The sequence below is a fragment of the Haemaphysalis longicornis genome, unplaced genomic scaffold (assembly GCF_048455015.1).
Source record: "Haemaphysalis longicornis isolate Haplotype H1 unplaced genomic scaffold, Haemaphysalis longicornis Haplotype H1 scaffold_6, whole genome shotgun sequence".
NCBI classification, from domain to species: Eukaryota; Metazoa; Arthropoda; class Arachnida; order Ixodida; family Ixodidae; genus Haemaphysalis; species Haemaphysalis longicornis.
In genome coordinates, this window is record NW_027526407.1 from 72,958,342 (window position 1) to 72,972,781 (window position 14,440).

General features: G+C 44.2%; 2 protein-coding genes across 3 annotated transcripts in view; one reads left to right on the forward strand and one right to left on the reverse strand.

The window, feature by feature from the left end:
* The window catches only part of LOC144143479 (F-box only protein 3-like), a 31,883-nt gene extending 29,033 nt beyond the window's left edge, over positions 1–2,850 (reverse strand). For both annotated transcript variants that reach the window (XM_077675229.1, XM_077675230.1), the window contains exon 1: positions 2,716–2,850. In XM_077675229.1, coding sequence (XP_077531355.1) covers positions 2,716–2,825 — 110 coding nt within the window. In that variant the 5' untranslated portion in view covers positions 2,826–2,850. The remainder of the gene's footprint in view (positions 1–2,715) is intronic.
* A 757-nt stretch (positions 2,851–3,607) lies between these two features.
* Positions 3,608–14,440, forward strand: LOC144143480 (NADH-cytochrome b5 reductase 3-like). Its single transcript, XM_077675231.1, has 2 exons — positions 3,608–4,574; positions 11,128–14,440. The coding sequence occupies exons 1-2, from the start codon at positions 3,987–3,989 to the stop codon at positions 11,464–11,466; spliced, it is 927 nt and encodes a 308-aa protein (XP_077531357.1). The 5' UTR covers positions 3,608–3,986; the 3' UTR covers positions 11,467–14,440.

Consider the following 14,440-nt stretch of genomic DNA (forward strand, 5'->3'; position numbering starts at 1 on the left):
CTAAGGCACAACATCCGTAAAAAAACGTCACCTGCAAATACATACATCACATTGAATAATGGGCAAGTGGGCAGTAGACTAATAATAGCAAGCTCCGTTTCTCTTGCGGACTTGTATAAAGAAATGGAGAGATGATCTGTCTCCCTCCAAGAGGGACGATGGCACCATCCTTAAGGAGTGGACTTAGGAGGCAAGTGAGCGTTTAAACACCTATTAATGCACCAATCACCCGTCATCATAATCTATTTAATCTACAGATTCCTCATAAACAGGAACAGGCTGCGTATTTTGCAAGCGCAGACGGTTCACATAGGTCTCGAACCTTTTACCAGCTTCAGTAAGTGCACAAAAACCACGACTTACGCACAATAACCCCAACTCAACTGCAGTGTCATACTTTTTCCGGGTTCTACCAGGTGTCCTTACAACTGCTCTCAGGGAAAAATGAAACTAAAATAATAAATAAATAAATAAAATACTAAATAAACAAAATAAAAAATAAAACAGAATACGCTGTTCGGGGAATGCCTAATGCAGAGGACATTGCCGCCGTTCAAATCGTACTGATCACTTCCCTAGACTGCACTGTTTTCTGTGCGTTACTTACTTAGGTCTGCATTGAGAGATGAAGAAAGCATCTTCCAGTACACTGAAAAATGCCTCCCTTGTTAAACCATATTCAATGAATCTGGTGCTGCACATACAGTTCAGAAGGAAGCTAACACCTGGCGATCACTTTTAACAAGCGATGCCTCTTAGGCTTCACTTCCCCGATAAGCCTGCCTATCTTACCGCATCAACATGCAATAGCATTACTGCGCTCGTAAAAAGCTGCACGATAACCAAACTTGAGTGGCCGAACTGAGAATTGCAAGTTGCGGTGATTAAAACTCCGAGCGCCTCCTGTGCAAGGTTCTTAACCTACTCGTTGGAAGATCTCTCACAGGTCAATAGCGGAAGTAAATGCTACGTAGTTATTGCTGTTACAGAAATTAAGCTACAACGGCAGAGATAACGTTTTATTTTGCTTTACCACCCACAAGTGCTGATAATACTACTTTCTTACGTATCCGTTATCAGCACCTGCCATGTCTGTCAACAAGCCCTGTGATAGTGTGATTGTTGGCAAGAGTACTCTGTCCTATTTTTTGCCAGGAAATGTGACGTTTTGTTTTTTTCATGATGTTCTCTCAAACGGCCTTTCTTGTGTTCTCAGAGCTTTGTTGCTAAAAGTGGTGTACACTAAACGAAGCATAAATGTGAATGGCTTAAGGAGATTCATTTGTGAAAAGGTACAGCCAGACATAACTCGGCTCTTTGAGACTATATCAAGCATTAATTACATTAAAGCACGTATTACGGTATAAAAAATTGATGAAAAATGTACAGAAGCTTACTGACAAAGTAAAATTTGTTGAAAATATTGAGAATGTATTTAAATGTGCCAAGAGGTATCTTAAAAACAGTTTTTTTTTTTTTCATTTACAAGAAAGCTCACTTTAGTGTAGCGCAGTTTCACTAATCTCGGTCACAACAACATTGTTTTAAGGCTACAGCTTTTCGTTGTCTTTGCTAAAGCAGCGATTTCATTCCATGATAGTGGCTTAACAACTACACATAGCATATCTTCAACAAAAAGATAGAATTTGCTATTCGTATACAATTGATCAAGTTATAGTTTGCGAATCAACTAGACAATGCCAAGCTTCTGCACCCAATCAGCGATATTAAAGCCTAAACTTTTTTTTTTGATAACATTACACATTACTGCTGCACATAACAAAAAAGAAAGCTGCATTCCTTGTACAATTTAACCTCAACAATAGATATGCAATAGAATTCGTTACAGGAGTTCTGCCGATGCAAGTCTAGCAACAAGCATCATTACTAAGTAGATGGCAATCTGCTCTTGGCCCTTAATTAACAAAATGCTTGAACTCATTATTTGCCATAAACCTCAACACATATTATTAGAGTACATGCTTGCGTCAGCAAACATGTCAGCCGATTTTGGACTGTATCAAATTTTCTTTTTTCGTTCAAAAGCAGCGGGATTTTATATAATTTAGATTCAAACTTTCAGAGAAAGTAACAACATTAAACTAAAGAGCGCTATTTTTTGCTGAAAAAGAAAATTTACAATGCGCTTTTGTTTCACGCAGGTAACACTTCGACCAAACAAGAGTTCTTAGCTAGCGTGCAGGTGCGACGCATTTATTTTTAATACGTTCTCAAAAAATTAATTCCCCGATCAGTCGCCGAGCCTGGCGCGCTATCGCCTGGCGATGCTCAAATTTGTGCTTTAAGTACTAATCTATAAATCATAAAGACAAGCATTACAGAGTCACCGTAAGCTTAAGGTCACATTTCCCAAGAAACGCATTAACTACCCCTAGAAGGACGTGTTCTCAAGCAACGGCAAACGTTATCATGCCATGTTTACCAACAAAACACAGCCTCGGTGTACGCATTTCGCAGTAGCTAGATAGAAAAAAGTTTAAAATTAAGACCATTTAACCACAGCGCAGACTGGCGAAGAACCAGTGTTGTAACAGGATGCTTAAATCAATGCCGAAACCGATCGTCTGGTCACAGGACCCATACATTTGAATGCGAAAAGATGCTTCAAAACGGACACGATAGCAGACGCCTCGTAGGCATTCGTTAACGGTGACTGAGACTCGGGCGGCCAAGCGATTATGCGAATGTCCGTACCGGATTAGGTCGTGGTAGTCGAGATATGAGCATATGTTTATCAGGATTTCGCTCGGCATGTCGTCTAGGCTGACCCGATTTGGACACTTGCGAAGTCCCACGACCTCCATGATTGCGGGTCCAGCAGGGCGACAAAGTCCCCCTTGCGGTGATAAAGCGCAACATCGCACAGATGACGCGATATATTTGATCCGACAGCCGATACATTTTGCAGGAAACTACGATTGTTTGCTGTTTATTTGCGACCAATTTTTTAATAAATTATGGAAGAGTTTCAAGCCTTTTACACAGCTGCTCAATTTTTACATGCTGGTTGGATCTACGGTCGTTTTTTTGCTAGTGTCCATGATATGTTTGCTTCGATTATTAATTAAGTCACGACGGTTTAATTGGGATCATTGCACTGAGCGAGCAGCCGAACACCATTGCCAAAAATAGTGAAAATTTGATGTAGAACAACATGCTGTATCCACTGTACAAACTTTGTTTGACAAAGGCTGGACACTGCGAAACTATGATACCACATTCATTTTTGATGATCACAAACTGTCGTACAATTGGCGAAAAGTTTAATTATAAGCACTCCAGCAAGCCGCATTTGAACCATTTTGAACGCCCGCATGTGTGAAGCAAGATTAGCAAGATAACGCCAAGGCTGCAGACCGGAGCTGACAAAAAAAAAAAAAACCCAAAACAGAAATGTGGCTCAAGGCCGTCTATCTAATAACGCTGGCCCGCTGGCCCGTCCTGACTTTCGTTCTCGCGCCCATTCAAGGCTGTCGCGGCATGTGTCGCGGAATCGATGGAGTCGCCTCGGTGGCCTAGCGCAGAGTACGAAACCGAAGACAAGAAAATCCACAAGGCAAAGGCGCAAAGTCGTCAGCAATCGTCAGTGCCGCTAGCGCTAGCAGCGCTAGTGTTTCGGGCGTGAGGACATATCTAGGCATTTAAACCTTTAAACGCCGTGCTCGTTGCCTCATTCTGGTCAAGGCTCTATGTCGTCAAGCAACCGCCCATTTCTTGCGTGTACTGAAGCATGGCGTAGCGAGTAGAATCAGCAGTACGTCTACCTCGAGTGCGTCCGGAAAGCAAAAAAGAAAATATCGTAAATCTCTCTCCGCTCGCTCTGCTCGGACGTCACGCTCATTCAAACAGGTGCCCACAAAGGAGGAAAAGGAAAAAAAGCTACCACTTCTCGCCTTCACTCTCTCCGGGCGAGAGAAGGAAAGAAACAAAAAATAAGGCAAAGCGATAACTCGACGCATCCATCCATGCGGCGATACGGCTCCCAGGTCAAATCCATGTCGCTGCTCGTCGTGCTCAGTGGTCTCGGCGCGGCCGTGGCCGCAGCCCTCCTGTACCGGTACCTAACCTCCCGGTACCGGACGCCCGTGCTGCTGCAAGACCCCGACGTCAAGTACAACGTTAAGCTGATCGAACGCGAGGAGATCAGCCACGACACCCGTCGCTTTCGCTTCGCTCTGCCCACTGCCGAGCACACGCTCGGACTACCCACCGGCCAGCACATTTACCTCATCGCGACCGTCAACGGCCAGATCGTGCTTCGCCCGTACACGCCCGTCACCAGCGACCGCCACCACGGCTACTTCGACCTCGTCGTGAAGGTTTACTTCCGAAATGTCCACCCAAAGTTTCCCGAGGGTGGGAAGATGTCGCAGCATCTTGAAGGCATGTCCATCGGCGACACGATTCAGGTCCGCGGTCCGTCGGGCTTGATCCGCTACGAAGGAAGAGGCAAGTTCCTGATCCAACCGGACAAGAAGTCGCCGCCGCAGATTCACCTCGCGTCCGAGATCGGCATGATCGCTGGGGGCACGGGCATAACGCCTATGCTACAGGTGAGAGCTTATCGTCGGTGTCTGTTGTTGCGTTTAGCGTTGTGTTTACAAACAATACGAGGTTGATCCCGTCTGATTCTCAACCTCGTTCGCGCCGCCGCATACGCATTTCGTCTTTCACAAGCTGCTCTCTTTTTAGTTAGCGTCGAGGATGTCGTATTCCAGCTGGCGTGGGTAAAAGCCGACTTTCCTGCAGTTCAGAGCAGACGGCTGCTCGGTGTTGCCGGCATCGATTCTGGAATGTGGCTCACGGTACATGTCGTGTCGGACACTCCAGATAACAGTAGTAACGCCCGTGCGGCTCGACAAGGGCGCCGCTTTGGTCTCTGACCCGGATGTAAAAACCGAGGCCGCGGCGTGAAGGAAATGCTGGCACCAGGAAAGAGAACGGCTAAGTGCAAACGGTAGTTTTAAAAGACTGCAACGGGCACTCTACCAGCTGTGTTGCGTTTACCCTGAAGAGCTGTACTTTTGGCGGCGATTGGGGTGGGGTTGTCAGCTAGTCTCTAATCTTCAGTTTTGAGAAGAATGAACTCTTTTGTCGGGGAAGTAAGGTCGTTTTGAAAAGAATGAAGTCTGGTGTGGGGGAGTCAGGTTGAAAATAATGGGTAAAGCAGCTTCTTTTTGGTTCTCGAGTGGTTTGTGTAGTGTACGGTATATGCACCCACATCAAATGAGAACCACTTAAATGTTCACACTGGAACTCAACCACGCCTGCTTGAGTTGTTAGGTGTTTCAGATACAAAATAGTACTCCAAATAAAAGGAACAGTATTCGTCGGGTTTTGTTTGGCGTGTTTTTACTGTACTAATGGGATTAAATGTTCATGGTGCGGTACTGACAGCTCTGCGTACGAAGTCTTGGAAACTCGGCTTTCCCAGAAAAGTTTGTATCGGAACTCACTGGCTGAGTTTGTGATGTCCCTTGGCTGTACAGGTCAAGGCACAGTGCTCATGCCATGCCAGGTTCATTGGGACAGTGTGAGATTATCAGTTTTTGGTTTGCACAATTGTGCTTGAGAAATAGTAGAGCTCATAGATGAAAGCAGTTTTTAATGACGTTACACCTTTCATTGGGGTGGGATGTTCTGTTTGTTTGTCAGGTAGGAAAACCGGGATGAATGCCTTTTCCTTCAGCTTTGGTGTGCACTGCACGGGGAAATAGGTCTTTAGTGAAGAGCAATTCTCAAGCCCATAGTGTTTTCAATTAGAATACGGCTTATAATTAGGGTTGTTCATTTTCGGGTTTGATGGTTTTTTAAAATCGTGGGGTAGAAAATCGGGTGCTATTTTTTCAACCTGATAATCGTTGAGAAATTGGGTTGTTTTGTAAAACAATTCCGAAATTCGGGGTTTTTCGGGGTAAATCTATCGATGTGCTATGTCACACACTCAATTTGTTTTACCAGAAGGTATCGCAAGCTTCTTAATTAACGCTAACATGTTAAAATCGGTGTTTGTTTCAAGCTGGTAATCTGCGGGACATCAGTGTTTTCTAGCAAATACTCCCCCAAAATTTGGTGTTTTTTTTTTTTAATGAAACACCAAATGATGACAGTAAAGAGCATTGATAACTTCTAAGACAGGGAACATTTTATTCACCAAAAACTAGTCATTAATTTTTTGCACATCCTTGTTTACATACATCATCATCTGCATGCACAATATGTGGGTCTGCATTCGAGACCAGTCCGATCGTTGAACGCGTGTCTCAGACGGGAGAAAGTTTTCTCGACATCACAGCTTCTATTACCTAGGCACAACAATGTCAGTGCAGCATTTGCAGCCTGGAGTAGTGAGCGGCAGAGTCATGCCAATACTCAGTGAGTTCGAAAGCATGTGTTTGTGGAGCTTGCTTCCAGCAAGTACTGGTTGAGAACAGCGGAACATAAACGCATGATTGTGCAGATCGCTAATTTAAAAAGGTCTGTTTGAGGAGAAATCAGGTTTAATCCGATTCTCCTGACACACGTTCGGGGTGTAAAAATCGGGTGTGAACAACCGTACTTAGTATAATGTGACAAAGCAGCGTTCGCAAGTCTGGCACTTTTCTGGCGCAATTTTTGGTTGCATTACGTACATCTTCGATCCATTACTTTCTCGGTTTCGGTCAAAATTGAATTCTCTTGAGCCGCCGTCACGTGCTTGCAGAAGAATTGATCCCACAAACAATTGGGAACAAAACAGTCTATCCAAATGTGGTGCCAAGCGCCTCTTAATGTAACTTCTATCAAGTGTTTCATTAAAATAAAACAATCATTAGCATGCTCGTAAACTCCCTTCTTCTTTAGTGTCCCAGTTGGTATTGCGTCTTTTGCAGTTCTTGCAGCCTGTGCTCCATTGTCGGATAAAATGCAATATTCTTTTAACGCATATCTGGCTGTCACTCACGTTTACTGGCTGACATTGCTTGTCAGAGACAAATGACAGGCTAGTAATGTGCGCTCATCCGCGTAACTTTGAAGCAGTCGTGGTTTATTTGATCCATACAGTACTTCTATGAGCCTGACCACTGCGGTAGACCTTATCATGCTTAATTTATCATTTATAATTTGATATCATTTTAATGCCAAAGAATGCTCCTAAGTTTGATTGTTGGATTATTGTGTAAAAACCGAACTCAACAGCAGCAGCACCATGCAGCAAGGCAAGCGATAAAGCTTTCAAACACCATCGAAATGGACCTTTTTCCAGTAGCGACTTGCGCATGCGTGGGCTGCCGGTCCGCCATTCTTGGCAGGCACCCCCAGCAAAATAAACAAAAGGGCACGCCCCTCAAGCTTGCTGCTTGGGGACCGGTTATGCATTCTACCGTGGCATGTTTTTCCCTTTCGACAGCTCGTGGTGGGTTCCTCCTTCAGGCACGCAAAAAAGGCTTTGTAAGTAAAGTGGCAAAGACATTTGAGGCTGACCACGCTGTGACTAGTGACTGCCAGTGAGGGAGTAAAAAAAATAAAAAGAAGTAAAAAAGGGCGCTTTGAGTCACGAAAACATGTGCCGGCTACCGTGACATTCAAGTGAAAGGTACGGGTGACGGGTGAGGGTGGGAGGGACTGCAGGACCAGGATATTTTGTGCATGAATTCTCCGGAAGCCCGAATTTTTGGGGGCCAAGCCTTATTGCCATTTTGAGTTCGCCATGGTGGCCGCTAGAAGGACCGGTACTGGAAAAAGGTCCATTGTAGTGGAGAACGGCGGATTCTGAATGGCATTCGAAGCCCCTCATTTGAGTCAAATGACCTTCGGAGGCAAGTGTAGCAGGGGTATTATACTATGGTTCTAATCAAGGTGGCTGTTATTGCCTTTGTTCACTGCTCAAGCAGTCGTGCAAACTCGGTCACCGAAATAAATAAACATTCACTTAAACCTTTGACACAATAAACCACTTGATCCGTCATTTATGTTTGTCATTGCTTTCACCTTGCGTACGTGCCTTCCTGCACGTCGCACTATAAACTGCCCTACATTACAGTTGGGGCAATAGATTTTTGCTTTGAATCCTGTATGATCATGATACTTTTTCGCGGCGCTACTAACAGCTGTGACAGTGCTTGGGAAGCACATCAGGCCAGCTGTGTGCACGTTGGCCAGATTCGCTGTGTCAAACCGTAGCTTTTTTATCAGGCTATTTATAAGACAGCTGAGCTGTGCATTCCGGTATTTATGGATACCGTTTCCACTCGGAAAAACTCCCATGTGGGGACATGGAATGCTGCATGAACGACCCCCCTAAGGTCACTGAGTTCGTAATTCGGGTGTGGTGTACAAAATTACATCCTACCGATTTTCGTCATTTTCTTTTCCGCCATAAACACTATCCATAGCAAAGTTCTTTAGCACTGTGTAATACATGGAATGCTGTGTAATACATGGAACATGTGTAATTAGGGAACAAACGCGTGTTAAGGACATATTAGTAGAAATTAAGACGGGGAAATGGGCATGGGCAGGGCATGTAATACGAAGGCAAGATAACCGTTGGTCATTAAGGGCAACAGAGTGGATCCCTAGAGAAGGCAAGCGTGGCAGGGGGCGGCAGAAAGTTAGATGGGCAGATGAGACCAAGAAGTTTGCGGGGATAAATTGGTCGCAGTTGGCACAGAACTGGGGTAATTGGAGAATAATGGGAGAGGCCTTTGCCCTGCAGTGGGCGTAGATAGGCTGGTGATGATGATGATGATGGTTTCCAAGCATTTCACTGGAAGAGCTCAGACGTGCTGTTTTTGCACAACACGTCCTCCCGAAGCCAGTGGAGATGCACCTTCCTTCTCTCTGTTCTTTCATCTCTTTATTGTGTGTACTTTTTTCGCCTCGTTGAGCCATCTCCACCTTATCACCCTCACACTACCGGTGGAAAGGCTGATGAATGATGAATACATGCAAAATACCTATGTATGATAAAGGGCTACTATATACTATGGGATAGCTGTACGATATCAGTAAGTCTGAAAGGAAATGTGTTGGTTTTTTTAAATTTCTCAGTTTGTCATGTACTGCGGTTGACCTACATTCCAGTAAACACATCGTGGAAGTACAGTATTGGACTGAAACGTGGCTGACAACATAAATGGTCAGATCAGCTGCAAGTTAGTTCACGAGCAAAGTAACAAAAATGCTTATATCAGTTACAAGTCTGTCCTTATTCTTGATACAAAGCAAACTGTAGGGATTCGAGAGGTCGCAGCTTCTGGCTAGCTGTTTCGGCCTTTGATACGCTATCATGTGTATTAGAGTAGTCTGCAAATAGTTGATTTCATTGATTTGATTGTACGGTTTAATGCGTCCGATGCAATGCACGTGATGAGGCGTGCCGTAGTAGAGGGCTCCGGATTAATTTTGACCACCTGGGGATCTTTATTGTGCGCCGAAATCTCGCGCACACAGGCGTTTTTGCTTTTCGCCTCATTCAGAAAAGCGGCCGCTGCGGCTGGGAATCGAACCTGCGTCCAGTTTGCAAATGGTCTTATCCAGGTTTTGGTGGGATTCCAAGTGAACTATTGTTGCCGCATCGACAGGTCACTGCCCTAGCAATACAGACTGCTATCACCTCGGACGTCAGTGAACCTGAGGTCGGGAAGACTTGCCACTTTTAGATAAAACTTTGTGTTTAAATGCAAGTTTTAAGAGGTGTATCGTTGCCTGCAAGAAGTTACGTGCAGTAAATGGCAAAGCACAAGGTATGAACAGTAGCTGCCACAGCTGAGCATTCTCGAGCGCATACTTTATTTTAAATGCAGTTTGGTGCATATAACTCGTTTGAAAAGTGCATTGAACTAAGTTAAAGTCCAGGAAGACCGCTTGCATAGTGTTGAGATTTACTGGCTTTGCAACAATGAAAAATTGATTTTAAAGTAACAGGTAGCAGCCCTAGGTTCTACAACAACATAGGAAAGAAGAAGAAGCGACAAATTCCAAGACTTCTGGCTACCTTCATGAACCAAGTTGGGACAAATCAAGCCGTAAATAAGGAGTAAATAACGAGGAGGTCACCTCTTTGAAACACTTATGCATGGCTAAGTCTGTAGGGATGAAATCATATTTGGTCAAGTGTTGCATCATCTACCCCGCAGTTTACACATTGCTGAGGAAATGAACCTGCCACAGTGGCTAAGGTGTTGGGCTGCTGTGCCCAAGGACGTGGGTTCGATTCCTGCCATGGTGGCTACTCTTCAGATGAAAACCAAAAGCTAAGATGCCCAGAGGTTCAGATTTTGTCGCATGTTAAAGATACCTAGGTGGTCGGAATCAATCCGGAACCCTCAACTACGGCGTGGCTCATGAAATAGGTGTAGCTTTGGTGCATTAAAGGAGCCATGAAGAGAAAATACAACTTCGTTTAATTTGAAAGAACTAGGATTCAGTATCTCACTCAGCTCCATTACAGCCACAAAAGGTGTTTTTTAACGAAAAAAAAAGCAAGAAGTATTTAAAAACTTTCAAATTTTGCGCCACAGTGACGTATTAGAATGACATCATACGGGCCAACAATAAAACATAATTTTCAGTGCGTTAACTGCACGTTAGCATTCAAGTGATGCGGTCAAATGGAACTAGAGGCCCCATTACAGACGTCCAGTCGTGTCGTTGCAACAGGCCAGTTAGGCGGCCGCCAATCGCACAAACAAGGTTCCGTGACGTCATAGAAGAGTTGCGAGAAATCGGCTAGGGGGTCGCGACTGCTTCACACGTTTTCTTTAACATCTCCGTTATTTGTTCGAAGATTGCGATGATATTGGTACCATTGTTATCGGGACTAAGCAGTCTTTCTAATAAACCCAACTTGTATTTTGTCTTCATGGCTCCTTTAAACCCCCGCAAAGGGGGGCGGGGAGCTTAAAATAAGCCTTGCTGTTAGGATGAAGCCATATTCGGTGAAGTGTTGCATGATGTACTCCATAATTCATACATTGTTAAGGAAATGTATTGGAAATGCAACATGTCAATGTGTCTGTTATACAAAAAAAGTATGAAGTTCTACAAACATTAACCATTGCTGTTGTGTGCGGAACCGTGCTCAAGTTTTGCCTCTGTCCTTGTTCTTTTTCGCCGCCGCAGATCATCCGGCAGGTGTTCAGCGACCCTGCGGACAAGACGCGCTGCTCGCTCATCTTCGCCAACCAGACGGAAGACGACATCCTGCTCCGTCCGGAGCTGGAGGAAGTGCTGCAGCAGAATCCGGACCGCTTCCGCCTCTTCCTCACGGTGGACCGGCCAAAGGACGGCTGGACGCAGGGCGTCGGCTTCGTCAGCGCCGACATGATTGAGCAGAACCTCCCGCCGCCGTCGTCCTCCTCCATCATCCTCATGTGCGGCCCTCCGCCCATGATCAACTTCGCATGCAAGCCCAACCTGGAGAAGCTGATGTACAGCCCCAAGCGGTGTTTCACCTACTAGACGTATCCCGTATCCCGTATGAAGGAGTTGATTAGAATCGTGGCAGTGAAAGAATAAAGCATCATCGCAGACCAGATCGAAACGTGGGGGAAGTTTCAGAATCCGCGCTGGGTTTTGACCGTATGGAACTGTATAGCGTAAGTTCACATGTAAGGGCTGGAAACCTGTGCACGTGTTCCCAACATGTATGGTTAAAGTTCATTCACGAAATTTACAATACTTGTACATGTTTGTAAATTTACAGAACCATGCGTTCAAGGTTCAAGCACAAGCACTAGGAACCTGTATGTGTTCCAAACTGTATGGAACTTGTACGGTCTAAGTTAGCCCGTACCGATAAGGAAGATTTATAGATATTTGTAAACGTATGAAATACTGCAGTCGTAAGTTCACCCACCTACAAAGGCTAGGAGCCTTTGCATGCAGCAAGACCGCACAGTCTGGGTTCATCTATAAAGGATGGTTTATCTATAGGAACCTAATAATGTTCCTAACTGGAAAAAACTGTGCAGTACATGTTCACTTGTAAAAGCTAAGAGTCATGCAGGTTCCTTAGTGTATGGAACCGTATAGTCTAGAGGAGCCACGCAAGCTAGGAACTGCAGTCTTGGTTCACCTGCCCAGGCTTGTAACTGTGTAGGCTTTTACAACGTATGTTCACGCATGTGGGTTGCTCACTGTACGGGACCATACCGTCTAAGACCACCAGTACGGGCCCTGAAACGATTCTGTTCTCTGCATTGCCACTCTTCCCGGTGTTGTTACGACTTTAGCCACTTTGAGTAAGATTGCATAAATTCGTAGATCCATAGCTTTTAAGGAAACTGCTGTGACCAAGGTACGCAAAAACTTATATGCACATGAGAATTGCCAGAAAGAAAAGGTTCTCTAACTAAAAAAAAAAAAAAATGCTTGGACGCAGGTTTTTACATACTGTTCCTTCCGCCCCCACCACTGCTGTTGTGGTGTCCGTCTCTTGTCGAGGAGCAATGTACGGAACAGTGTTGTCAATTGAAGGCCTGTTGTTGCCTCTGCAGAGAGACTCACTCGTCCAAAAAGCACATGGTTGATATACAGTTGTTAAAAGTTTGCAGAGAAAAAGTTTATAAAATGTAGAATGTTGGTTATTACTGCTGTTGTATCTGATTGCAGTGTTGCAAAAATTTCCAGTCGTGTGTTGTTGGGTGGGAGCTCGTGGGTCGGTGTTGTGAATTTGTGGCTTGTTTCGTCCTATTTAGGAAATTACACTGTGAGAATGTCTGAAAAACCAAAGTTGCTTGAAAAGTGACTCCTACTGCCTGCCTGCCTACTGCTTTAAATTTCAAAATGGGGCGAAGGCTTTCAGCCCGGTAGGATTAAATTTGCAAACACAATCTCAGGGTGTTGTGGTGCTCTCTCATTTCTTACTATATTACAACAAAAAAATGAAGCTAACGGTTTGTGTTTAGCAGAAAAGGCTATCGTGTGCTCCTTTAAGGCAAGAACGATTTAAAGTCGCGAAATCAAGAAAGTCAAGGGGCAAAAAAGAATATAGGCAATTCGTTTTGTTCAGTGTTAGAGCATTGGCCGAACGAACACCCCAGATAAAAAGATAGGACACTTGTCGGACACTAGATAACAGTACTTCGCCACGAGTTTGAGTGGTGCAGACTTGGATTTGTTCTCCTCACTTGTGGTGATACAAGCTGTCCTGGGATAACATCAAGTGCTAGTCAAACATGCATCGTACGGAACGCTTTTGTTCAATAAATCAGATCACACTTTTTGTTGTCTGACGGGTGGCGCCAAACGAACACTAAAATTTGTGCCAACCTGTAGTACCCTGTATCACACTCAATTTGTGGTAGCCTTTTCATTTCATTTTTTTTATTTTACATAGTTTTCATAAGCGCTGCCAGTAAGCTGCACTTGTCCCTGTAGTTTTTGTTGATCAGTCTCTCTTGACTATTGGTTGTGTTTCTGTTTGTGTTCTTATAAGTCTCATATAAGTATGCAACGCTACTCCGATGCCCCTGACTTACAATAGCTGTGTTTTTACCCGTGAATTCGCATTTTAACGATTCCACTGCCATTGGAAACATCTCCGTTCATTATTCCGCTCAACGAACGCATCTAATACTTGGAGCCACGTATCTCTCAGTTTCTGATATTTTTATTGATTTTTTCCGTATAAGTTCTTGTACTTTGAATTCTTACCAATGCTGTTGGAAGTAAAAATACATTTCCGGTTATATGCTCATGTAATGTTTTGTTTGCTGGAAGCAAATGAACTTGCTCTTATACCACTGCACTGACATCCCACTGGAGTTGCTCTTGCCAAATACGCTTATAAGATGTGCCTGACGGCTGAAGTGATACTTTATCTCCTCAGAGCAGTTGACTTATAACAGCCTGTTGTCTCGTGTAACTGTGATGAACACTTTGGAGCTATTAACTAGACTGTCTGTTATCACGCTGTTTGTGTGAAGTTTCTAGGCCTATTGTTACATCTGAAGAAGTCATATTTGGTTGCTTTATTCCTAGGTAAATGTTTTTTGCTTATCACGCCCACAACAGATTTATCTGATGTTACCACCACCAGTTTCCCAATATCAGCGTGAGAAGTCTTTGAAGATCGCTCCTTGAATTGATTTCAGTTGCTTTGATTACGTTCCCATGTGTTTGTATTTGTTAATTGGTTGGTAATTTCTGCAATCACAACTAATCTGCGAGTTGGTCGGCTCGACCATTGCACACTGAAGGAACCTCTGTACAGAGACTAAGTATTTTATGTGAAATGTACATCACGTGACTTGGATGTAGTGTCTACCTTCGTACAAGGTGCGAGTGGTAGCCGTAGCCCTAACTTATTTTTGGCAAAGAGCGTGTTGCCCTTCTTGACGCACACTGATGTTTCGCTCTTTTATATTGCTGCAAGTGCAGAATGAGTGTAGCTGCTTTATAGGTAATAAAAATATTCTTGGTTTATTAAGAA

What these genes read in the sequence shown, in the direction of transcription:
- LOC144143480 (XM_077675231.1), top strand. Translation starts at nt 3,987, where the DNA reads ATGCGGCGATACGGCTCCCAGGTCAAATCCATGTCGCTGCTCGTCGTG. An exon ending in GCATAACGCCTATGCTACAG is followed by an intron (nt 4,575 to 11,127) that starts GTGAGAGCTTAT and finishes TCGCCGCCGCAG; the next exon opens with ATCATCCGGCAGGTGTTCAG.